The 26,629-nt window shown below is 41.1% G+C and overlaps 1 protein-coding gene across 5 annotated transcripts in view; it reads right to left on the minus strand.

Moving 5' to 3' along the window:
• The window catches only part of slc25a25b (solute carrier family 25 member 25b), an 81,448-nt gene that overhangs the window by 50,205 nt on the left and 4,614 nt on the right, over positions 1 to 26,629 (minus strand). The window contains exon 1 of one of the 5 annotated variants that reach the window (XM_051938383.1): positions 2,122 to 2,765. The exons of 2 other annotated variants lie outside the window; for them this stretch is intronic. In XM_051938383.1, the coding sequence (XP_051794343.1) occupies positions 2,122 to 2,355 (234 nt within the window). In that variant the 5' untranslated portion in view covers positions 2,356 to 2,765. Of the gene's footprint in view, positions 1 to 2,121; positions 2,766 to 11,454; positions 24,817 to 26,629 lie in introns of those variants that run through there. 2 more of the 5 variants (XM_051938379.1, XM_051938380.1) reach the window with 2 other exon arrangements.

Consider the following 26,629-nt stretch of genomic DNA (forward strand, 5'->3'; position numbering starts at 1 on the left):
GTAGCCATCACTATGATGAAATGTTAAATTATCATGCTTGTCAAACTGTGCATCTTGAAGTAGCATAGCTCGTCAAGGGGGATTACCAGACCCATTTGGGATACTAGAAGAACCACACAAAAGTATAAAACACAATACAATGATTTGTGACATGGTGAAAGAAGACGATCCACTGTTTTACCATTTTTGATGATGTTAGCAGGCAGGGCTGATAGCTAAAGGCTAGCAGTCAGGTCCAGTAACTAGAAGATAGCAGGCAAAGCTGATGGCTGGAGGCTATCAGACAAAGGTTGATGGTTTAGGGCTAGCAGGCAAGGCCGAGGGTTGAGGGCTAGCAGGCAACGCCGATGGTTGACGGCTAGCAGGTAGAGCTAATGGGTGGAATTGAGCGAGCAGGGCTAGCAGATGGAAGCTAATGGAAGTCGCTGTCTGCTACTCCAACAGGTGCATTTTAGGTAGGCCAAAGTGTATATCAATGCAGTAACATCTGATGAAACACATCCACCAGAGATCATACTTTGCGAAGAATTTGTTGATCATTCGTTCAGGCTCAAATGAATAAAATCTCATACATAAAAACACAAACATTCAGACTTTAGGTACTAACATACTAAATACAAAACTGACTTGGCTGCCATCCTCAGAACTCAGATAAATAAAACATGCAATTACTATTTCTAGCAAGATTCATCAAGACCTGCTGTTATGATGCAGCGAGAAAGAACTTGTTCATGCAACAGAACTTGTTTTGTTTTGTAGTATCTGATCTGACATATATGTTGAGATATATGTTGCTTATTAAAATAAGATGTGGTCTTTGCTGAAGGAAGTCATTGCTGTGATTAGATTGGGAGTCATTATGTCCAGGTAATGATAATTATTCTTTGGGGCCCTAATGGCTCTTTGGGTGTCTTAATGATAGGGGGTTGATCTGTTGGGTCTTGTTCCATGACCAGATGTCTTCTAATTAGGAAACATATATTGTGACCTCATACTTGTCCAAAACATATAAATATGATCTCTGATTGCTGTTCAGAGAGGTTCATTTGGCCGGATCCTCCCAGGCAGTCTGTCTGTCTGTTCAATGCTGTTGTTCCTTATAATAAAGTTATATTATATTTAAGCAACAGTGTCACCGAACATTTATTCAACATTTGCACATCTTTGAATGTCTAAGACAAACTACAACAGTTTGTTATGGGTTTCCATGCTGATTTGCATCTAATGCATGTAAGTGAAATTTTGAACAATTTTCTTATTGCTATCAATGACATGTCAGTTGACGGTACATATATGACATCATTGAACTGAATAAGTAAAAGTTGACAGAGCAGCGCATGTCCCTCTTTTGATCAAGGGAAAGAATACCTTCATAACTGAGGTACCCTTAAGTAAAACATACCGATTTCAACAGCTCCAGTGGAGCTGTGCAGTTGACAAATATCTAGTGTTGGTACTGACTGTAAGAGCTGCTAAGTGGACATATCTGAATGAGGAACCATACTGTGTTTGGGACAACAGCATGAAGCTCATTCACCCAACACTAAGCACTAAAGGCAGCTGATCATCAACAGTTTAATTGGTGATCCTGACAGGAACACGAATGTCTAAACCAACAATTTTATAGCAATCCACCATTTTGAGAAAAGGACTTTTAGGACTGGAAACACTACAGCCCTCATTCTATCAGAAAATCCTTCGTCTCTGTTGAAGTCTTTTCTCTTCTATCAATGAAACATGAAACATTTACCATGTAAACCGTAAACCCCACATTAGTGTTGTCTATCAGCCACATATACACACACATACTCACTTCCCAATCATGTTCTCAATTTCCAGACTCTAACGGCCATAATATTTGGATAGGGTTTGGGATTAGGGTTCGTTTGCTCAAATTGAGTTTCATTTCTAAAGATATCAGAAAGATGTTCAGCACCTAAAGAAACTTCTTCAGGTTTGATTACCTGCTGATAAGACATATTAGACATGCATATAACTCATTAGAAAGTTGATTAGTAATTATCTTGTTAGATGTACTTGAGAGCAGGCCAACATTTGCTCACCTGCTGTCCCCACAGGTTATACAAAATGAGTTCTCTTTCTCTATCTGCTTCATCCTACCTGTTGAAGATTTGTAGGCGGTGCTACCATAATTAATACTGTGGTCTTGTTTGGAGTAGCATTACTCTTGCAGATTTCTTTATTTTCAGAGGACTGTACAGTCTTTCCATTGAGACCAGCTTGGTCTCCAGTAGCCCCAGTCTGTTTCTCCACTGGCAGCTGAGTTTCAGCAGGCTTACACTGTGTCCTGCCAAAAAGTCTCTGGCACAGGAAACCCAGCATGTCCTGCAGCATCGTCAAACCAGCTCTTACTTTGTCTGGGTTACTGCTCCTCGCTCACACACAACAGGAACACTTAACTGCGCCAGTCTTGTTGTATAAAAAAAAAAGAGTCAAACTAGTAGCATAAGTGTTCGAAGGTCCACTGAAGACAATGTGGGACTGCAGAGAGGACTTCACTTCACTGCTCCGGCTCAGTGCTTCAGCTTTTTGCTAGATGTTTTTCTCATTAAAACACAACACTAACAGGCATCTACTGCAGCAGGATAAAATCAAAGGTGCCAAAATTAACACAAAGCAGGAAATATCTGATGTTCAGTCTGATATAACAATGGCATCAGCAGCAAACAGGACCTGCCACTTTGCCAGCTTCAGTATCAGCATCCAGAGAAACGCAGCAAAAAGAGCGTCCAGAAACCTGCATCCTCACTGCAGCCCAGCTCGGCCAATCACTGCAGTCCATACTGGCAGGTCTGACTGCTCATCCATAAAACAAGTCCCTTAGCCAATAGAGGACAGGATAGCTGCATGGAAATTAATTGGTGCCTTCAATAGTCGGCCAGAGTAGAAGGAGGGGGTTGGGCAAAGTGCAGGGCTTCCCCTCAGTCACACCTTCCTCACAGCAGAAAATCTGCTGAGTGATGCCTTCCTCCTCCTTCCCCCACTGTCCTTCTGGACTCTTTCTGAGTCATTCCAAGCACACCGTCAGTATCCAGTAGCAATACAGTGACCTGACAGCTGAGTTCAGTCGCATTTTCATTCTCAACACATACTGGGTTCCTCCTGCAGGGAACACTACAGTGTGATGCAGTATAGAAGCTTCATCTCTTTAAAAATCTGGGTGGCTTCCTGCTACTTTCTGCAGTCTTTGCTTACAGTTACTTACTGCACTGCTTAAAGAAAGAAATTTATCCCAGACTAAGTTATTCTTGACAGAACGTTTCTTTATAACGGCATGAGAGATTTTCATACTTTAGCAAAAAACATTTGTAGTTTTTGAAGGACAATAGGTGGCATTATGTAATATTTTTAACACCAGTGCATCACATGAAAAGATCAAAACCAACAATGTGCTTGTCTATGACTCTCTGCTCCAAGCCCACTATTGACAAAGTATATGAAAACAGTTCACAACACCGATCCAAACAGAAAGAAATTAAATTCATTTAATTTTTTTTTTATATTGCACCAGTTCACAACACATGCTAAGTGTTGTGAACTTACTGTAAACTTACTAGTACTGTGGTGAGTATTTCTGGTAATGTCACCTAGTGCATCAATGTGTCTCACTGCCATGTATAGTAACTCAAAATGAACCCGCAGACTTTAAAATACCATCTTCTCAAGTGAATTGTTCACAAAATACTCATTACAGTGAACTTTCCAATGATGCTAGCTGTTTGTTGAAGTAGAACAAGGACAGACGCCTGTAGCAGTCACTACGTTACACCATACACATACTACCATACTATAACCATTTAAGGAATTATTCGCTTCCTGATCATTTATTTTTTACAAGTATACCATCTGGGAACCAAAAAGTCAGCTAAGGTCCTCTGAAGCACAAAAAGCAAAGCACAGCAACCCACCCAGTCCTGACCTAAGGCACACAATTAAAGCTAATAATATTAGCCACATTAGCCACACAATGCTCTGACACAAAGGGTTTTCTTATTCTTGTGGGGACATTGCCACCAAAAATAAAAGTACTCCACTGGTGTACAGTTCCTCAGATGCTCACAGTATGTCAACACTCTTGAGTTCCATCTTGCAGCTACAGCAGAATACTTGGTATACTTTGCTAATGGCTAAAACATTTCGGAGGGAGTGTTTGCAGAAATGGCTATAGCAAGAAAAATATGATAGCAAACTGAACCAGCTGCTCATTCTTTTATTAAAGGCATACCAGACTAGCACCTGGAAACATACATAAGCAAAGCCACTTTCAGACATGGCATACAAAACATTGCAGCTTCTGTCGGTCAGACACATTTAACTCTTCATCAGTAAGGGTGACTATAAATGAATATGTAAAACAGAAACAAGAGGATTAAATTAGGATGCTTTCCTCTGTGGGATCCACTGAGACGGATCAAGTTTGTCTCCTGCAGTGATGTCTGCTGTTCTTCTCTGTTTTCTTAATCTTTCACTGTTGTCATGTTTATTGACCACTGACGTCCATATGTTAAAGCATTATTGATTATTGTTTACCAGACTGTTACTTCTAATTTAGCTGCTAGCTATTAGCATAGCCTTGCCCACCGCAAGAGCAGCTAATTTTCTGGTTTGTGGTAACAGCTAGCGTTTCTTGTTGAGGTTTTGAAGTCTCTGCTTGAGAGACATTTCTGAGACCATAGAGTCCAGGAACCTGAAGTAGCACTTTTAATTTATCAGTAATTGGTCAATAAAGATACTGATGCTGGGAAAATGCCAATTATCAGCCACAGGCTTTCTAGGACTTCCTATGAGGCATTTCAAGCACGCAGTGACATCTGAGGATGAGAAAAACCCCTTTAGGTGTGGGCTTTGGCCTATAACTAAATAACCCTCTCACATGGGAGGCAGAACATCTTCAAGAACCTAAAAGAGAAGTACTGTTGCTTTTTGGTGAAACCCCTCAGATTACCATTACCTGGATGACTGAGAATCTGAACAAGCACTTTATTACTTTGCAGACATTTTACGTGCACCAAAAGCTACATAACACACTAAAGAAAAATATAATATGGGTTCTTCAATGCATTTGTATGGCATGTTATACAATGATATGTTGTAGGGTAATGATATGAATGTGTTTTGGTTACTGCTAACCAAAACCTTATAATACACTGACTTACCATTTCAAAATCTAAATTAATCAACTATCAAATCAATTTTTCAAGTCGTGCTATGTTGGTAGTCTCCAGAGTGCATAGTGTAGAACTGATTTCTTTTCTTTAACTGAAGAATTTAGACAGTGTGGTCTGAGGAGGATCTAGTATATTTTGAGACTAATTAGCATCAGTATTTCAAGATTCTCAGGCCTTAACATGAGAGTGTGTATTTGGCACTACATTTAAAGTCACTAGATTCCTGGAATTGCTTGGGGAGGCATTCATGACCCTTAACTGTGTCCTGGAGAGGAAGACTGATACACAGCCAGTCACAAGACCTGCTGTCAGTGCAGGTCCTACATCATGCTGTGTATTAAGCATGTAAATGTGTCTCAATAGCACTAGTTTTCACTTAGATTGTTTTAGAATTCAACTATCGGTAAGGCAATCAGTTGCGTTACTTACGGTCTGGGGATACCATGCCAACAGTGAATTCAAGCTGCAATGAACAATTGTTTTCATTGTTAATCAATATGTTAACTATTATTTCAGTTGTTTGTTTGATAACTGCCAGAAAAAAGGTAAAAAAGAAATGTCAGTCGATGTTCTCTGAAGTCCAAGATAACATCTTTAAATGTGTTATGTCTACCACCGCAAGATAATTACCTCCGCCAAGGAGGTTATGTGACACCCGGCGTTTGTGTGTGAGTCTGTCTGTCTGTCTGTCTGTCTGTCTGTTAGCAAGATAACTCAAAAATGCCTGGGCAGATTCACATGAAATTTTGAGGGGATGTAGACTATGGTAAGAGGAAGAGCTGATTTAATTTGGTGGCAATCCGGAAAGAATCCTGGATTCTGGATCACTTTGAATTTTTTAGTATGTGGTCCAAAATATGACAAAAACATCATAGGTTAGTATGTCGTCCAACAAATTGGAGCAAGGTGTCCAGATAGCTCAACTGATTAAGAAGGTGATTCGTAAACAGAACTGCGTCAGAGAGGTTCAATTCCAGCTCATGATCCTTTACTGCATGGGTTTCCTGTTTTCCTCTCTATCCTTGGCGGAGGTCTGCACTCTGAGTGCTTTTCTAGTTAATTCATTGTCATAGTATGGTAAGTAAACCAGAAAATATTCACACTAAATAACCTGTAAAATGTTCGACTTTTTTTCCCCTCAAACAATTACCTAAACAGATGAATCGAATATCAAAATTGATAGCGATTCATTCAATAGCTGTTGAGTAATCAATTATTGGTTGCAGCTCTATTCTGAACCTAAAATACCACTCACAATTTTCTACGTTTCCATGAGATTCAAGTACCAATATCAAAACATCACATGGTGTCCAGCTCGGCTAACATTTCATTTGATACTCAAATAGCAAGTGCAACAAACATAAAATATGTTTATTTTTATCAAACAGCCCAAGGGGAAGCATCACAGCATGTAAACCTATTACACTTGACCGAAAGTGACACGAAAGTACCATGTTTTAAAATATGCAATACACAAAATTAAATATGATTAATGTGGTTGACTCTCCACATCATTTTATTCTGTTAAAATGCCAGATCCATTCTGTGTTTATACTTCTTCACCATGGATACACTGAGTGTAATACTTCGTAAGCAACTTCATTTCTTCTGAGAGACTGACACAATGTCTGGCAGCAACACACAGACTGACATAATGAATGTCACCCCTGTTATTTGTTAGTCAAACAGTAACTGAACGTTATTGACTTTGTCTTGTTATCCTACTGGAGGCAATCATTACAAGAACTGCAGAGGTATTATTTGGTCAGATGTATCTTGTGTATATGTTTATTCCAATTAACTGTACAAAGTACCGTAATGAAAAAATCCCTTGTGTGAAATTTGATTAAAGAGAAGCTCAAGCTTTCAAATGGCAGAGAAAGTTATTTTGAGATAGACTAAAATCTCCTTCTCAGTCAATTGCTTGGGATAAATCTTATAACTTAATCTCAGACAGCATGTGGAGAGTATCACTATTCAATGTGTGAGTGACTGTTTTTTTAGAGAAACAGATTTTCATAGTCTTGATCTGCTTCTAATCCAGACAGTCAAATGAGGTCATTGAAGAATTTCTTTAAATACTGTTTCTACAAAGTATTTACTACTAAACATAGTTACATTTCCATAGCTTAAACAGGGGCAATACAATACCATTAGTTGGCATGTTTTTCAGGCATTGAAACAGTTTCATTTCTTTCAATGTCACACAAAATGGAGGCCTACACTCTAAAAATGCTGGCTGTCATAAAGACATTGCTGTCTTTACATAAAACCAGGCAAAATCCGGTTGAAATTTTTATTTGCCTGGTTAAATACATTTTTTGCGACATTATGAGGCACTAAGTAATGTGATCTTCAGTCATAGCCCACAATTTAAACAAGAGGAACAGCCTTTTCTTATATCTCCATCTGTCACTAAAGTATGTCAACTAGTTCATTTGGCTGCGTGACTATTGTTTCAGCACTAACCCCGAGGGTATGCATGCACAATATATTTGAAGTAAGGCTCATAAATTAAAACATACGATGTAAAATGTTATTTTTGTTGCTTGAAAAGAAGACTCACACAGTTCTTATATTGTCATGTCTAATCTACAAGAGAGGTCTGTCTGACAGAACATCATTTACTGTAATTTAGGAATTATTGAATACACTTCTTAAAACTTCATTTACAAAACAGAGTTAGCTGACATGCAACTAACTCTTACATAATTTATACTGTCTAATGATATGCAAGTGTTTGGCAGTGACTCATGGTGGTTACAATATTTGTTATATTTTACCTCTCGAAGATGCACTGAATTCAAGTTAAGAAAAAACACCTTTTAAGTTTTATTTAAATGAAGATTTGTACATTAACGTGAAAAAAAATCTGAGAAAGGGCCCAAATGGTCCACCCTAAAAAAAAAAGAAGCCACTTTTCAGCATTATTTTAAAATTTCTGATACAAATTTGCCAACAAAACCATTCCAATCATTCAAGAATAACTAACTTCTCTCCGAGCCCTCCAGTATATACAGTGGGTACGGAAAGTATTCAGACCTCTTGAAATTTTTCACTCTCTTTGTCATTGCAGCCATTTGCCAAAATCTAAAAAGTTAATTTTATTTCTCATTAATGTACACTCAGCACCCCATCTTGACAGAAAAAACAGTGTTGTGAAGCATGGAGATATAGGATTGCAAAACCAGCCATTTATAGGGGCTGACAGGGATCTCATAGGGTAGTGTCTACAGATACGGACCCGTACCCGTAGCCTGTGGGCTACGGATACGGCACTTTCCATTTGCCAGACAGATACGGACCCGTACGCGAGTCTCGCGAGTCAAGAAGCTGCTAACCACTGCAAACTGTTGAAAGGTAAGCAAAGGTTAAGGTTAGGGTTAGTGTTAGGGTCAGGTTTAGGGTCCGTACCTGTAGTACCGATGCTACGGGTCCGTACCGCTAGCGTCTACCGGGAGTCATGTGACCAGATCTCGCGTATCCGATTGGCAAATGGCAAGTGCCGTATCCGTAGTCCACAGGCTACAGGTACGGGTCCGTACCTCTAGCAACAACCATCTCATAGCAGAGAGTGTTGTGAAGCATGGAGATATGAAATCCCAGAATCAGCCACAAGGGGCTGACAGAACAACAGCTGAATAAGGGAACATTGTGATATTATAACCTGTGATTTAGGATGAAATTATGCCATAACCTAATGAATGTGTTCGAACTAAGCAAGTGTCTATTAGTCACGTTCCTTAATTTTGAAACGGTGTAAAAATCAGAAGCGTGTCTCACTGTAAAAAGTGATGGTTTGATTATTTTTGAAAGGTTGTCTCGAGAATCTTTGTTTTTAGAAGTAACCAAGTCGGAACAGCAGCTCACTGTGAAAAGTGATGTTCTTGGTTACTATAGGAAACTGGTGTTTTTGATAGATTTGACTAAAATGAGGAACTTATGCTTTATGAAATGAGAATGCTTTTAAGAGTTTTGATTACTATGAAACTGAGATGTTTTAGGAAGAGTTTTGACTACTGCTAAACTAAGAGGGTTTTAACTTCATATTGAGATAAGAAGTCAAAAGTTGAGGTGAACTAGGGTCAAATGTTCACCATAAAGGTTACTAAACTCAAAGTAGATTGTGGATTATTAAAAGTCTGTACACATTGTCCAAAAGATTGCAGAATGGGATGCCAGCGACAGTTGGAGGCTGACATCGGTTTCTCCACTTCCTGATCAGGAGCCTGTGCTGAGCTGCAGACAGGACAGGACAGATCAGGGGGGCAAGATGGGCTGTCTGGACAGTCCAAAACAGATAGTTTCAGTTCCTTAAAAGTGGAGGTGTCCATGCGGTCAGTGAATGGTAAAAGTGTGCGAGTTGGGAGGGGGGGAAGATGGAGATCATTGCTATGTTAATTAAGGCTGTAGTCATTGCATATGCAAAAGGTTCAGTTCAATATAAATTACGCCTGATCGAGACAAGTGGGGAGTCGTTGGGTGGTAGTTGCTCGATGCAAACCAGGGTAGAAATGCCCTGAGCAAAGGGTGACCACTGTTTAATGGAGGGGTTACCAGGAGAAGATGCAGAACCAGAGCTCTGGGCAGGCAGAGTTCTTAAAAAGTCCCAAAGGGTAGAGGGGGGAGAGAGAGAGCTGGTAAATCCACCTAGACCAACTAAATAAATAATTGATCTTCAGAGGATCACTGGAATGCCTACCCCCCCTCCTCAGCTCTGCGTCTAACAGGTCCGGTTCTCCAGCCCAGTGGGGTGTGACCCACCGTTCTGAAGAACATTTAAGCTGGTATTTCGAGGAAAATTCACCTAGCCTCTCACTGCCTCCATCCAGACGCCTAATCCTGCTTCCTCTGATAATTTAACTGACCATTCGAAAGTGGCTACTCAGTTAAATTATCAGAGGAAGCAGGATTAGGCGTCTGGATGGAGGCAGTGAGAGGCTAGGTGAATTTTCCTCGAAATACCAGCTTAAATGTTCTTCAGAACGGTGGGTCACACCCCACTGGGCTGGAGAACCGGACCTGTTAGACGCAGAGCTGAGGAGGGGGGTAGGCATTCCACTGATCCTCTTAAGATCAATTATTTATTTAGTTGGTCTAGGTGGATTTACCAGCTCTCTCTCTCCCCCCTCTACCCTTTGGGACTTTTTAAGAACTCTGCCTGCCCAGAGCTCTGGTTCTGCATCTTCTCCTGGTAACCCCTCCATTAAACAGTGGTCACCCTTTGCTCAGGGCATTTCTACCCTGGTTTGCATCGAGCAACTACCACCCAACGACTCCCCACTTGCGTCTCGATCAGGTGTAATTTATAGTGAACTGAACCTTTTGCATATGCAATGACTACACCCTTAATTAACATAGCAATGATATCCATCTTCCCCCCTCCCAACTCCGGGGTCCGGACCAGATTTAGATCTGCAAGTATCCTACTTTGATGTTTGGGCCAATAAACTTTGTTGTTATCCACTCTGGTGTTATTCCTTTGGAAATAATAGAGTCCAGCAATGTTCCATCAGTCAGTGCTGTTTCCAGATCACAGTTCCGTAATCCATCAACAATGCAGAAAAAGCAGTACTTTCGTCAATAATTCCAATAGAACAGTTATTCCGTTGCAGATCATGTTGAATCCCCCGTCCGGAGTTGCGTGATAAAGTCCCCTTTGCTCAGGGCATTTCTACCCTGGTTTGCATCGAGCAACTACCACCCAACGACTCCCCACTTGCGTCTCGATCAGGTGTAATTTATATTGAACTGAACCTTTTGCATATGCAATGACTACAGCCTTAATTAACATAGCAATGATCTCCATCTTCTCCCCTCCCAACTCGCACACTTTTACCATTCACTGACTGCATGGACACCTCCACTTTTAAGGAACTGAAACTATCTGTTTTGGACTGTCCAGACAGCCCATCTTGCCCCCCTGATCTGTCCTGTCCTGTCTGCAGCTCAGCACAGGCTCCTGATCAGGAAGTGGAGAAACCGATGTCAGCCTCCAACTGTCGCTGGCATCCCATTCTGCAATCTTTTGGACAATGTGTACAGACTTTTAATAATCCACAATCTACTTTGAGTTTAGTAACCTTTATGGTGAACATTTGACCCTAGTTCACCTCAACTTTTGACTTCTTATCTCAATATGAAGTTAAAACCCTCTTAGTTTAGCAGTAGTCAAAACTCTTCCTAAAACATCTCAGTTTCATAGTAATCAAAACTCTTAAAAGCATTCTCATTTCATAAAGCACAAGTTCCTCATTTTAGTCAAATCTATCAAAAACACCAGTTTCCTATGGTAACCAAGAACATCACTTTTCACAGTGAGCTGCTGTTCCGACTTGGTTACTTCTAAAAACAAAGATTCTCAAGACAACCTTTCAAAAATAATCAAACCGCTGCGAAAAATAAAAAATGATTTCCGATTTGGACATGTAGCGAAAGGACGTGAGTCGGAGCAGCTCGCCACAGATCCGTAAAATCTTACCCACTAAAAGACTCGTAAGCTAGACATTTAAGCTTTATATCGACATTTGAGTGGGAATAACACAAAGGGGGACCTTAACCCTTTACGCTTCAGTGCATCGTAGGTGTACCGCCGGCGGTACACTTACTAATTTGCATAGGAATTTCAAGAATGTCCGACGGCTGCAAACACGATTATACAAACACTATACGCCGATGGAAAGCTTAGATTCTCATGAATCCGCCGGTATAAACCACTTTCAGATGTGATGACCACAGCGGGTGAGAAAAACACATTTGTCCGACAAAAACAAATATTCATCCATCCGTTCTCTATACACGGCTTCAATGCACACAGCGCGACTCACATTTCTGGGTTCATTATTACACACAGAAAAAAAGATTCCACAAAAAACGGCCATAATCCAACCTTTTACATCCAGACAACACAAGTCAGTAAACTATTTTGTCCAAAACATGTCCTGAAGTCGGTATAAAATCCACAAATCGGTCGTTTTCAAGGAAATGCACCTCGCGATGTGTGTCCAATATTCCCTGTATTTTTCGTCATTTTTTTAATTTAAAAATAGAATATTAGCAATTTTTTGTACTGAAAACGGCTGGAATTGACTGAAGCTTAAAGGGTTAAGAGGCTGAAAATGCCAAAGAGTAAAGTTAAAAACAGCATGGCTAACTACGTGGTTGCTAGCCAGGAGGAGAACGAGGCAGAAGCTACCGGAGCCCCGGGTGACATCAAAAGATACTATGAAAAATTATACTCGCAGCCTGGAAATAATGTAGAAGCAACTCAATAGTACTTGGCTGGACTGGACCTCCCCTCTATAGGACGGATACAAAATGATACACTAAATGCCCCCATAACTAAAAAAGAGTTAGAATCTGTAATAAATAGATTGAAAACTAACAAAAGCCCAGGGAGCGATGGGTACCCTAACGAATGGTACAAGGTCTTTAAAGATGACTTGTCTACAGTTCTATTAGAATCATTAAATTGGACACTTAGTATGGCAACAACTCCACCATCCTGGAAAAAGGCAGTGATAACTGTCCTTCCAAAGGAAGGAAAAAACCAAGAATAATGTCAGTCTTACTGCCCAATATCTATTTTAAACGTAGATTACAAAATATTCACGTCAATTATATCTAAAAGACTCAAAGGCTTTCTCCCCGATTTAATACATGAGGACCAAACAGGATTCATAAAAGGCTATCAAACGCAAGATAACATCAGGCGTACTTTTCATATTATAGAACAGGCCAATAACCAACATCTTAGTGCAATCATCGTCAGTTTGGATGCGGAAAAGGTGTTTGACAGAGTAAATTGGGCTTTCCTTTATTGTGTGCTGGAGAGGCTTGGATTCAATAACCAATTTGTCAGGTGCATTCAAGCCCTGTACAGGGACCCCACTGCTAGAATAAAGACTAATGGAGACCTGACAAACAGTTTTAAGTTATATAGAGGAACACATCAGGGTTGCTGCCTCTCCCCAGCTCTCTTTGCATTATATATAGAGCCATTGGCTGAAGTTATAAGACATAATAAGGATCTGAAGGGAATCACAATTTCAAAGAAAGAACATATAATAGGACTTTTTGCAGATGATGTAATTATTTATCTCCAGGACCCAGACTCTACTCTCCCTCAACTTATGATTACTTTGGAAGAATTTGGTTCGATTTCAGGCTATTAAGTCAATATTTCCAAAACTCAGATACTCCCCCTTAATTATAAACCAAATGAGACAATAAGACAGACACTCCACCTAAATTGGGACACAGAATCAATTAAATATTTGGGGGTAATAATTTCCAGGGATCTGGATGCAATCTTTAAGATTAATTATAGTAAGATTAATGACCAAATTCAAAAAGACATGATAAAATGGTCAAAGCTGGTCTTAGATTTTGACGCAAGAATTGACACGGTAAAAATGAATCTGTTGCCAAGACTATTGTACTTATTTTTATCATTACCATTTAGAATACCTGAAACTCAATTTAGATCATGGGATAAACAAATTTCAAGATTTATTTGGGCTGGAGCAAGACCCAGAGTTAAATTTAAAACACTTCAGCTGAGTAAGGAAAATGGAGGCCTAGCTCTGCCTAATTTTAAAAAAAATACTATTATGCAGCCCAAATCAGATACCTGGTTTACTGGTGCTCAACAAATTATCAGGCTAAGATGGAAGCACATTGAGTTTTTTGTAAGAGGTGCCCTCAGACAAGACTAGGTGAAAAGGAAAATCCAGATCCAAAGAGAGATAACTCTATTGTAAAAGAATCACTGAAGATATGGTACGAGTTGGTGAAAAAACATAAGATGGAGGGAGAATGTAGGCTTCTTGTCTGGCCCGCCTTGTCCTCTTAAGTCTGGGCCTGGTAGGACTGACAATACCTTTGCAAGGTGGAAAGAAAGAGACATGACAGCCATGTGTACGCTCATAGAGGGGAGGTCCTTTAAGACCTTTGAAAGACTGAAACAAGAGTTTGGTCTGGAGAACAAAGACAGGTTCAGATATTTTCAGTTGAGAGAATTTTTTGAGAAATATATTAAAAGAGGGATTCTTCAGTGGGATAATATTGTGCTGAAAGTGTTTACAGATGCATACAAACATTACCCCCATTACAATTGTATCCAAACTATATAATGGCCTAGAGAACCACATGGGGAATGATACACTTTATATTAAATCAAAATGGGAAAAGGAAATGAATGTTGTTCTGTCAAAGGATGACTGGCAAACAATCTGCATGACCCAACAGACCACTACTAGTTCAAAGGGTGGAGGCAATTTGGCTGGAAAAATCTAATAAGATTCTTTTATCACACTGCATATTAATTCTAAACAAAGTGACATACAACAACACTGTTGGAGGAAGTGTGGAAATATGTTTGCCAGTCATTCACATATTTTCTGGTCTTGTATTACAAGTCAAACATTATGGGAAGGAGTTACCCAGATTCTGGAGAAGATTTTTATTACAACTATACCCAGGGACCCTCGGGTGTTATATCTGGGCCTACTTCCAGGAAACTGTATTCATAAAAAGAACATATATCTCTTCAAAATAATGATTCTTGCATGCAAGAAGACCATTACGAGAAACTGGATGAGAACTGACCCTCCAGGAACAGACCAGTGGCTCACAATTCTAGAGGAAATATATTCTATGGAAAAACTGACCTACCTTCTGAAATTTAAAATAAAAACTCTGGACCATCGTTGGGACAGATGGCTTCAATACAAGAGAAAGATGGAATTACTAAAGCTTGACAGAGAACCTTGTAAGGACGAGTGAGATGACAATCCACTTCCCCCCCCAAACACACACCTTTTTTTCTTTTTCTTTTTTTTCTGTTAATTTTTTCTCTTTTTTGTAATGTTCTAATTTTATTTGGAGTTCTGTGTTGTTGTAAAATGAAAAACGTGAAAATAAAAAGTAAAAAAAAATCAAACCATCATGTTTTACAGTGAGACACGCTTCTGATTTTTACACTGTTTCAAAATTAAGGAACATGACTAATAGACACTTGGTTAGTTCGAACACATTCATTAGGTTATGGCATAATTTTATCCTAAATCACAGGTTAGAATATCACAATGTTCCCTTATTCAGCTGTTGTTCTGTCAGAGTCTCCCCCTTGTGGCTGATTCTGGGATCTCATATCTCCATGCTTCACAACACCAGAAATGTAGACATTTTTGCAAATTTATTAAAAAAAAACTGAAATATCACATGGTCATAAGTATTCAGACCCTTTGCAGTGACATTCATATTTAACTCACATGCTGTCCATTTCTTCTGATCCTCCTCGAGATGGTTCTGCTTCTTTATTGGAGTCCAGTTGTGTTTAATTAAACTGATTGGACTTGATTAGGAAAGGCACACACCTGTCTATGTAAGACCTTACAGCTCACAGTGCATGTCAGAGCAAATGAGAATCATGAGGTGGAAGGAACTGCCCAAGGAGCTCAGAGACAGAATTGTGGCAAGGCACAGATCTGGCCAAGGTTACAAAAGAATTTCTGCAGGACTCAAGGTTCCAAAAAGCACAGTGGCCTCCATAATCCTCAAATGGAAGAAGTTTGGGACAACCACAACTCTTCCTCGACCTGGCCATCCAGCCAAACTGAGCAATGGTGGGAGAAGAGTCTTGGTGAGAGAGGTAAAGAAGAACCCAAAGATCACTGTGGCTGAGCTCCAGAGATGCAGTCGGGAGATAGGAGAAAGTTCCACAAAGTCAACTATCACTGCAGCCCTCCACCAGTCGGGGCTTTATGGCAGAGTGGCCCGACAGAAGCCTCTCCTCAGTGCAAATCAAATCAAATCAAACTTGATTTATAAAGCACTTTTCATACAATAAAAAGCAGCTCAAAGTGCTGTACAACATTTTTTTTTGATCAATGTCTTTTTATTTTTATTTTTCAACAATTAAAGGAACAAATAAACAAACATACAAACAAAACCCCACCCCACTATACCGGATCTAGAGAAAAACTACACAATTGAAAATATATTTAAAAAATAAATAAAATAGAATACACATTAGGGCTGCAGCTAACGATCATGTTGGTAATTGATCAATCTATTGAATACTAGTTTATCAATCGAGTAATCGGTCAATTACATAGAGTGTGTAAATATGACACCTCTGACAAAATTTGAACTGTACGAAGCCCCAGACATGCCATTACAGACCCCGTGGATGGGGCAAATTTACAAATAAACACCCCTCCCTTGGGACACTCACTTCGTGCATGGCTCCCAAACCGCTTTTTCTTTTTTCTGATCGCCACTCATATAAAACCCCCTAGAACTGCAAACTTGCCCCAGAGTGGGTGCCCCCACCAACAACTTATCACCGACCATCGAATTAGCTGACGGTCATTTCAACAATCAATCAATCTCGAATGATTGACTAATTGTTTCAGCCCCAATATGTATTACACATATGAAATCACGTCAGCCTGTCAGCAGACTCATTTTCAAAGTAGGACAGAAATGGCAGCCACTGATCATAAAATTTTCCAATTGAACCCTTTGTTGTGTATCTAATCTTTTCTAAATGTAAATGGCTCATCACCTCCTTCATCCAATGACCATAAGTTGGTAGACATGAATTTTTCCATTTAAACAAAATGAGTCTTCGTGCTAACAATGAGCAAAAAGCAATCATATCTCTTTGATGCCTGTCTAAGGGGGTATTTACAGGAACCACCCCAAACAAGGCAATCAGAGGGGAAGAGTCCACCAACGTTCCACAAATGTCAGAGAAGGTGTCAAAAATTGCTTGCCAGTATTCACACAGTTTTGGACATGTCCAGAATGTATGTAGAAGGGTGGCAGGTGTCCGTTTACAGCGGTCACATGAAGGATCCAGGTCCGACTTGATCCTGAACAGCTTGTCTTTGGACCAGTGCAAACGATGGACCACTTTAAACTGAACCACAGTATGTCTGACTGAAATCGAAGAAGAGTGAATATTCTTGATTATCTTTTGCCAGTCTGTATCTGATATCGGCTCCTCCAGGTCGGTTTCCCACTTCCCCTTAAGCTCATCTAGGTTGGTTTCATGACATGAAGCAAACAGAGAATAGATCTTGCTTAAAACCGTCATCATGTCATTTCGATAGTCCAGAAGATCATCCATCAATGAGCGGGGGGACGCAGAGGAAAACAATCAGAGTTTGACCTAACAAAACTTCTCACTTGCAAAAATCTGAAGAAATGTGATTTGGGAATCTTGAATTTGTCCACTAGCTGTTCAAAGGAACCAAAAGTATCATTTATATAAAGATCATATAAGGAATGTATTCCATTCTGATCCCAGATGTTAAAGACCTCATCTATCATTGAGGGAATAAACATATGATTGTAGGAAACAGGTGCCATGAATGATAATTTGTTAAGTTTAAAAGACCGTCTACACTGATTCCAGATTCCAGGGTTAGAAGAATATGAAGAAATGGGCTGTTTAAAAGGCAATTCGGAGCAGAGCAGCGCAGCAGGAGAGCTTGAGTTTATTGAGGCTTTCTCTAAAGATACCCAACTTGGTACAGCATTATCTCTTCTTAACCAATACAGCGCTGCTCTGCTGTTTATCGCCCAATAGTAATACATGAAGTTGGGAAGCGACATACCACCCAACCCACGGGGCAACTGCAATATCTTCCTGCCTATTCTTGGATGCTTTTTATTCCATATGAAAGAAGATATCTGGCTACCTAGTTTAGAAAAGAAGGATTTTGAGAGAAAAATAGGTAAACATTGGAACAGATAGAGAAATTTGGGTAAAATAATCATTTTGACGGAATTAATTCTCCCTCCCAGGGAATGGGGCAGTAATTCCCAACGAGCTATATCCTTTCTAAGATTTGATAGTAAGGGTGAATAGTTTGCTTGGTACAGATCTTTATAGCTGCGTGTCACCCAGATGCCTAGATATTTAAATTTTTTAGAATTGAGCTTAAAGGGAATTGAAACAGAAGAATTTGATTCCAGAGACGTCAATGGCATCATCTCACTTTTCTGAAGGTTGATTTTATACCCCGATATCCTTCCAAACTTGCCAAGCAACTCCAACAATGCAGGAATACTAGCTGAAGGATTCGAAAGAAACAAAAGTGCATCATCAGCATAAAGAGAGATTTTATGCTCCGAGCCCGCACGTTTTATTCCCTGTATATTCTGTTTTTGCCGTATGGCTATAGCCAAAGGTTCGATTGCAACCACGAACAAAAGCGGCGAGAGGGGGCATCCCTGCCTTGTACCTCGTTGTAGCTGAAAGAAAGATGAGATACTATTGTTGGTACGGATGGCTGCCAATGGGGAGGAATAAAGCAGTTTTATCCATGATAGGAACTTCAGTCCAAATTGAAATGTTTCTAAGACTTTGAAAAGAAATTTCCACTCCACCCGGTCAAAAGCTTTTTCAGCATCTAAAGATATTATAATTTCCTCATCTTGTTGACCGGGTGGAGTGGAAGTGTATAAAATATTAAATAATCGCCGGATATTAAAAAAAGGATTGTCAATTTTTTACAAATCCGGTTTGATCGGATGAAACTACAGTGGGAATCACCCCCTCCAGGCGCCCTGCTAAAACTTTTGCCAATATTTTAACATCTGTGTTTAGGAGTGACACTGGTCGATAGGAGCTGCATTCCAGGGGGGCTCTATCTTTTTTAAGTAATAAGGTAATAATAGCCTGACGCATGGAGAGTGGAAGCGTTGATGCGTTCAAAGATTCTGTAAAGACTGTCAACAATGTTGGTGCAAGAATATCTGAGAATTTTTTAAAGAAGTCAGTCGTAAAGCCATCTGGCCCTGGAGACTTGCCGTTTTGCATATCCTTAATTGCCAAGCTTATCTCAGCTGCCGAGATATCCCTCTCCAAGTCAGTAATCTGATTCGGGTTTACTACAGGGAGATTGAGATCTTTAAGGAAGCCTTCAAAATCTGATGCCTCTGCGGTCGAATCAGATGAGTACAATGCCTGGTAAAACTTTGTAAAACATGAGTTGATTTCCTCATTGTCTGTGCATACAATGCCTTGATCGTTGTTAACTGCTGAGATGGTTTGATAGGCTGACCTCTGACGTAATTGGTGTGCAAGAAGATGCCCTGCTTTCTCCCCATGCTCGTAATATCCACATTTTGACTTGGAGATTAAATATTCGGCCTGCCGAGTACATGAAGTATTATATTCAGTTTGTAATAAGACACGTTTTTTAGCAAGTTCTGCAGAAGCAGTGTGGCAAAATTCTCTATCTAATAACAAAATTGCTTCGTTCAGTTGTTTCAGTTGTTTAGAATTTTCCCTCTTTTTATGAGCACTGTATGAAATTATTTGACCCCTTAAGTAAGCTTTTAGAGCTTCCCAAATACTACAAAATGACATACCTGGAGTTTGATTAACTTCTAAGAAATGTTTGATTTCTGCATTGATAAATCTAACAAAGTTTTCATCTGAAAGAAGCAAATTGTTAAAACGCCATGGACGAAAACCAAAGTGTGTGTCAGGAATAAACATTTTCATACAGAGAGGGGCGTGATCGGAGACAACAATGGCTCCATAGTCACACTCCTTCACCAAGTGTATAATGTTTTTGTCCATGAAAAAATAATCAATGCGAGAATATGTCATATGTACAGGGGAATAGAACGAATATGCCCTTGTAGAGGGGTTACGGGCGCGCCAAACATCAACCACTCCATAAGTCTCCAAAAAAGACTTAATTGAATGAGCGGATTTGGTGAGGGTCACTTTACTAGTTACACTGCGATCCATAAATGAAAGCACACAGTTGACATCTCCGCCCAGTATAATACTATGCGTTGACATGTTTGATATCATTGAGAAAAGTGTACTAAAGAAATCAGAATCGTCCCAATTGGGTGCATAAACCGAGGCTAAAATGACAGGAAGTGTACATAGTTTACCTACTACTATTACAAAGCGCCCAGCAGTGTCTGCCTTCACGTTAGATGCAGTGAACTGTACATGTCTGCCAACCATAATGGCTACTCCCCTAGATTTGCTTTGGAAATTTGATTGAAATATTTGACCAGACCACTTCTTACTCAGACTTGCACTATCTGCTGTGCACACATGTGTCTCCTGTAGAAAGGCTATGTCAGTATTAAGCTGTTTTAAATGCAACATAATTTTCTTATATTTCAAAGTATGGTTTAGTGATTTCACATTCCAACTTACACAGTTAACTGGCCACCCATGAGGGTGCTTAAGCACTCTAGTACTAGCCATTACCATTTTAAAGCATCTTGGATATTACAGCACAGCACAGACCAACATAGCTGTACCCATGTAAACATTATAAAAGTTATACAGCAGTAAAGATCCGGTATAGCTAACCCTTTCTCCTATTTGAACCAGGAGATATACAACAAAACAAAACCCTTCTAACCAAAAAATCCACACATTACTGTGCTTATAGAGAGAAATACTGCTTTGACTACTTGGGCTCCCGATCACGCCCCACACGTAGATTAACATTACACCAAGATAACTGACATGAGCATATTAAGCTGGTACAACCAAAAGGAAATAGTTATATAATGGACACACCTTTTGTGCTGCGGTCCAATAGAAGGAAGCCTGGATGACAACACTGTATTATTATTATCCAATTTAGTCCCTGCTCACGGTTCGTCCCCAGGTCTTGGAAGGATTTTATCTTTCACGTATGCCATGGCAATATCAGGATCGACAAACATCATGTCTTCCTCTCCATGTGTGATACGGAGCCTTGCCGGATAAAGTAATCCGTAGCGTACGCCTGGTCGGTCTCGAAGTAGCCTCCTGACACCCGTGAATTCAGCTCGAGCTTTGGCCACAGATGTAGTGAAGTCGGGGGCAATTGTGATCGGTGTATTCTTGAAGTGCAGAGGGCCACGAGTACGCGCGCGACGTAGTACCTCCACACAGTCTTGGTAATAATGTAACTTAGCCACAATCACTCGTGGTCGTCCTCCCGGTTTCTTTTGGCCAGGTGAGCGATGTGAGCGATCCACAAGCGGCTCCTTCTCCAGCTCTAACACATCTTTTAACATGTTAGCCACTGCTAGTGATGAACTGGATTCGGTCTCGGGCACTCTCAGTATGCGCAGATTACATCTCCTCATTCGGCCCTCCATGTCTTCATTTTTCTCCTTCAGCGACTTTACCTCAGTTTTCAGCTCGGCCACTGTGTCCCGTAAAGCGACGATCTCGTCAGACCAAGTGGAGAGGCCATTTTCCATATCGACAACTTTGACTCGTATTTGGTCCATGTCTGCACGAAGCGCGGTGGTGTTATTGAATAATGCCGTCTTCACAGACTGTATCTCCAGCTTAAGAGTACCAAAATCTTCCGCAAGGGCCTCTTTAATCTCCTTCTTTATCACCGACGAAATGTCAGCTTTTAGCTCCCGAAGAACCTCTGCCTTCAGGTCCACCATTGTGTCAGGTTTGCTATGCTTTGGCGAAGGGGGGGCCGACTCATCCGTCTGGGTCTTGGAGGAACTCTGGTCCGAGGCTGAGTTGGGCCTACTTCCGTGTGGTCCGCTGTACTTATATTTCCGAAGATTTGCAGCCATTACAATATTATTGGGACGTTAAAATGTTTCGTGTTCTTAACAGAGCCAAATACGCTGAAAGTTCAACGACATACGTTAAGAAAAAAGCTCAAATTGGGAGGCTTGTCGGGAGCCCTCGTTACACACGTCTTACTCTGTCGCCGCCATTTTCTCTCCCAAAGTGCTGTACAACATTTAAAAACATTTAAAATAAGAATACCCATCCCGCCCTCCCTCCTTATGCAAGACACATGAAAGCCCGCATAGAGTTTGCCAAAAAACACATGAAGGACTCCCAGACTATAAGAAATAAGATTCTCTGGTCTGATGAAACCAAGATTGAACTTTTTGGTGTTAATTCTAAGCGGTATAAGTGGAGAAAACCAGGCACTGCCCAATACAATCCCAACAGTGAAACATGGTGGTGGGAGCATCATGTTGTGGGGGTGTTTTTCAGCTGCAGGGACAGGACGACTGGTTGCAATTGAAGGAAGGAGATATCAAGTACAGAGATATCCTGGAGGAAAACCTCTTCCAGAGGTGCTCAGGACCTCAGACTGGGCCGAAGGTTCACCTTTCAACAGGACAATGACCCTAAGCACACAGCTAAAATAACAAAGGAGTGGCTTCTGAACAACTCTGTGACCGTTCTTGACTGGCCCAGCCAGAGCCCTGACCTAAACCCAATTGAGCATCTCTGGAGAGACCTCAAAATGGCTGTCCACCAACGTTCACCATCCAACCTGACAGAACTGGAGAGGATCTGCAGGGTTCTCGCCAGCGCATTTCAGCGTAACGGTCGTTACGCTATCTTAACGGCCTGTTACACTCAGTTTAAAAGATTACGCTGTGATTAGGGCTGCTACGCCAGCGCATTTCAAAGATTACGCTGTTGTTATGAGAGTGTGTGGCTCCGTCATGAGAGAGGGAGAGAGAGCAGCGTGTGTGTGGGAGGGAGGGGGAAGGAGGGGGAGAGCGAGTGAGAGAGACGGCAGTCGGTGCCATGGTCGGTGCAGTCGGAGGAGGAGAGAAGGTGTGTAGTTGCTGGGTTGGCCTTACTGTGCAGTTCAGCCACTGTTGATAGACAATAAAGGCTGCAGTGTTCTTCGATGCGGCTGGGCTCCTGTGTCTTTGCCTCTACGGCTGCTGAGGAAGTGAAGGGGGTTAACCCCGGGCTTCCTGACCGACCTGGCCAACCTGGCCGAACAGGAAGGGTTAACACTGTGATTAGGGCCGCTGCGCTGTTATTTTGACAGATAACGCCATGTGTGTTTGTTTTTATCAACTGGGTGCCTATCTAGGTTAATTTATGTCTCCCCACCGCAGCTGTACTTTCCTGTCGATTGACCCGTTCCCGTCTATTGCGCGCGCGTGTGTGTGCAGGAGGACCTGCCGTTACGCTGAAAAAAATCCTGGCGAGAACCCTGATCTGCAAGGAAGAATGGCAGAGGATCCCCAAAACCGGGTGTGAAAATTTGTTGCATCATTCCCAAGAAGACTCATGGCTGTACTAGCTGAAAAGCGTGCTTCTACTCAATACTGAGCACAGGGTCTGAATACTTCTGACCATGTGATATTTCAGTTTTTCTTTTTTCATAAATTTGCAAAAATTTCTACATTTCTTTTTTTTTCTGTCAAGATGGGGTGCTGAGTGTACATTAATGAGAAATAAAATGAACTTTTTTGATTTTGGCAAATGGCTGCAATGACAGAGTCAAAAATTTCAAGGGGGCTGAATACTTTCCGTACCCACTGTACTAATACACTGCTCAAAAAAATTAAAGGAACACTTTGAAAATACATCATATTTCAATACGGGGGGAAAAAAAACTGGATATTAGCATTGATATGGACTGGATAATGTGTTAGGAATGAAAAGTGCAACACTGTTTGATGGGAATGAAAATTATCAACCCCCCAGGAGGGCTAAACTCAAGACACCCCAAAATCAAAGTGAAAAACTGATGTGGCAGGCTAGTCCATCTTGCTGAAATTCCTTGGCAGCAACTCAAAATGGTATTCAGTAGTTTGTATGGCCTCCATGTGCTTGTATGCATGACTGACGATGCCGGGACAAGCTCTGAATGAGACGACAGATGGCGTCCTGGGGTATCTCCTGCCAGAGCTGGACCAGGGCATCGCTGAGCTCCTGGACAGTCTGAGGAGCAACCTGATGGTGTCGGATGGAACAAATCAATGTTCCAAAGGTGTTCTATAGGATTCAGGTCAGGTGAGCGTGGGGGCCAGCTAATGGCATCAGTTCCTTCATCCTCCAGGAACTGCATGAGTTCTCTTACCACATAAGACTGGGCACTGTCGTGCACCAGAAGGAATCCAGGACCACTGCACCAATGTAGGGTCTGACAATGGGTCCAAGGATTTCATCCTGATACCTAACAGTCAGAGTGCCATTGTCCAGCCTGTAGAGGTCTGTATGTCTCTCCATGGATATGCCTCCCCACACCAAACCGGTCATGCTGAACAATGTTACAGGCAGCATAACGTTCTCCACGGCTTCTCCAGACCCTTTCATGCCTGTCACATGCGCTCAGGGTGAACCTGCTCTCATCTGTGAAAAGCACAGGGCACCAGTGGTGGACTTTCAAATTCCTGTGTTCTATGGCAAATGCCAGCCGAGCTCCACGGTGCCAGTCAGCGAGCACAGCGGGCACTCGAGGACGCTGGGCCCTCAGACCACTCTCGTTACATCTCTTTCTCATTGTTTGATCAGAGACATTCACACCAGTGGTCTGCTAGAGGTCATTTTGTAGAGATATTGCAGTGCTCATCCTGTTCCTCCTTGCACAAAGGAGCAGATACCTGTCCTGCTGATCGGTTGAGGACCTTCGACAGCCCTGTCAAGCTCTCCCAGACGAACTGCCTGTCTCCTGGAATCTCCTCCATGCGCTTGAGAATGTGCTGGGAGACACAGCAAACCTTCTGGCAATGGCACACATTGATGTGCCATCCTGGAGGAGTTGGACTGTCTGTGGAATCTCTGTAGGGTCCAGGTATCGCCTCATGCTACCAGAAGTGGCACTTACCCTAGCCAAATGCAAAACTAGTGAAAAACAGTCAGAAAACATTGGGAAGGAAAAAAATGTCAGTGGCCTTCAACTGCAAACTCATTCCTGTTTTGGGGGTTGTCTCATTGTTACCCCTCTAGTGCATCTGTTGTTAATTTTATGAACACCAAAGCAGCTGAAACGGACTAAAAAGCCCCTCAGTTACTTTCTTGACCAGATCAGTATCCCACATGTTTCACTGATTTGATGCTATACTTGGATTAAAAAGTGTTCCTTTAATTTTTTTTTGAGCAGTGTACATTCAGAGTGCTTAGCAAACGTACACACGTGGACAAAATTGTTGGTACCCCTCAGTTAAAGAAGGAAAAACCCACAATTCTCACTGAAATCACTTGAAACTCACAAAAGTAACAATAAATAAAAATGTATTGAAAATTAAATAATCAAAAACAGCCATTACTTTTGAATTGTTGATTAACATAATTATTTTAAAAAACAAACTAATGAAACAGGCCTGGACAAAAATGATGGTACCTCTATAAAAGATTGAAAACTATTTGACCAGAGTGACATGATTAACTCAGGTGTGTCATTTAATTGACATCACAGGTGTTTCCAAACTCATAATCAGTCAGTCTGCCTATTTAAAGGGAGACAAGTAGTCACCCTGCTGTTTGGTGAAAAGGTGTGTACCACACTGAACATGGACAACAGAAAGCGAAGGAGAGAATTGTCCCAGGACATCCGAAAAAGAATTATAGACAAACATCTTAAAGGTAAAGGCTATAAGACCATCTCTAAACAGCTTGAAGTTCCTGTGACAACAGTGGCTCATATTATTCAGAAGTTCAAGACCCACGGGACAGTAGCCAACCTCCCTGGACGTGGCCGCAAGAGGAAAATTGATGACAAATTGAAGAGACGGATCGTTGGAATTGTATCCAAAGAGCCCAGAGCAACCTCCAAAGAAATTAAAGGTGAACTCCAAGGCCAAGGTACATCAGTGTCAGATCGCACCATTCGTCGTTGTTTGAGCCAAAGTGGACTTCATGGGAGACGACCAAGGAGGACACCACTGCTGAAAAAAACTCATAAAAAAGCCAGACTGGAATTTGCAAAAATGCATGTTGACAAGCCACAAAGCTTCTAGGAGAATGTCCTTTGGACAGATGAGACCAAACTGGAGCTTTTTGGTAAGGCACATCAACTCTATGTTCATAGACTCAAAAACCAAGCATACGAAGAAAAGAACACTGTCCCTACGGTGAAACATGGAGGAGGCTCAGTAATGTTTTGGGGCTGCTTTGCTGCATCTGGCACAGGGTGTCTTGAAAGTGTGCAAGGTACGATGAAATCTGAAGACTATCAAGGCATTCTGGAGAGAAATGTGCTGCCTAGTGTCAGAAAGCTTGGTCTCAGTCGCAGGTCATGGGTCTTCCAACAGGACAACGATCCAAAACACACAGCCAAAAACACCCAAGAATGGCTGAGAGAAAAGCGTTGGACTATTCTAAAGTGGCCTTCTATGAGCCCAGATCTGAATCCCATTGAACATATGTGGAAGGAGCTGAAACATGCCATTTGGAGAAGACACCCATCAAACCTGAGACAACTGGAGCTGTTTGCTCATGAGGAGTGGGCCAAAATACCTGTTGACAGCTGCAGAACGCTCATTGACAAATACAGAAATCGTTTCATTGCAGTGATTGCCTCAAAAGGTTGTGCAACAAAATATTAAGTTATGGGTACCATCATTTTTGTCCAGCCCTATTTCATTAGTTTGTTTTTTTAAATAATTATGTTAATCAACAATTCAAAAGTGATGGCTGATTTTGATTATTTAATTTT

Source organism: Acanthochromis polyacanthus, chromosome 18, assembly GCF_021347895.1.
Source record: "Acanthochromis polyacanthus isolate Apoly-LR-REF ecotype Palm Island chromosome 18, KAUST_Apoly_ChrSc, whole genome shotgun sequence".
NCBI lineage: Eukaryota > Metazoa > Chordata > Actinopteri > Pomacentridae > Acanthochromis > Acanthochromis polyacanthus.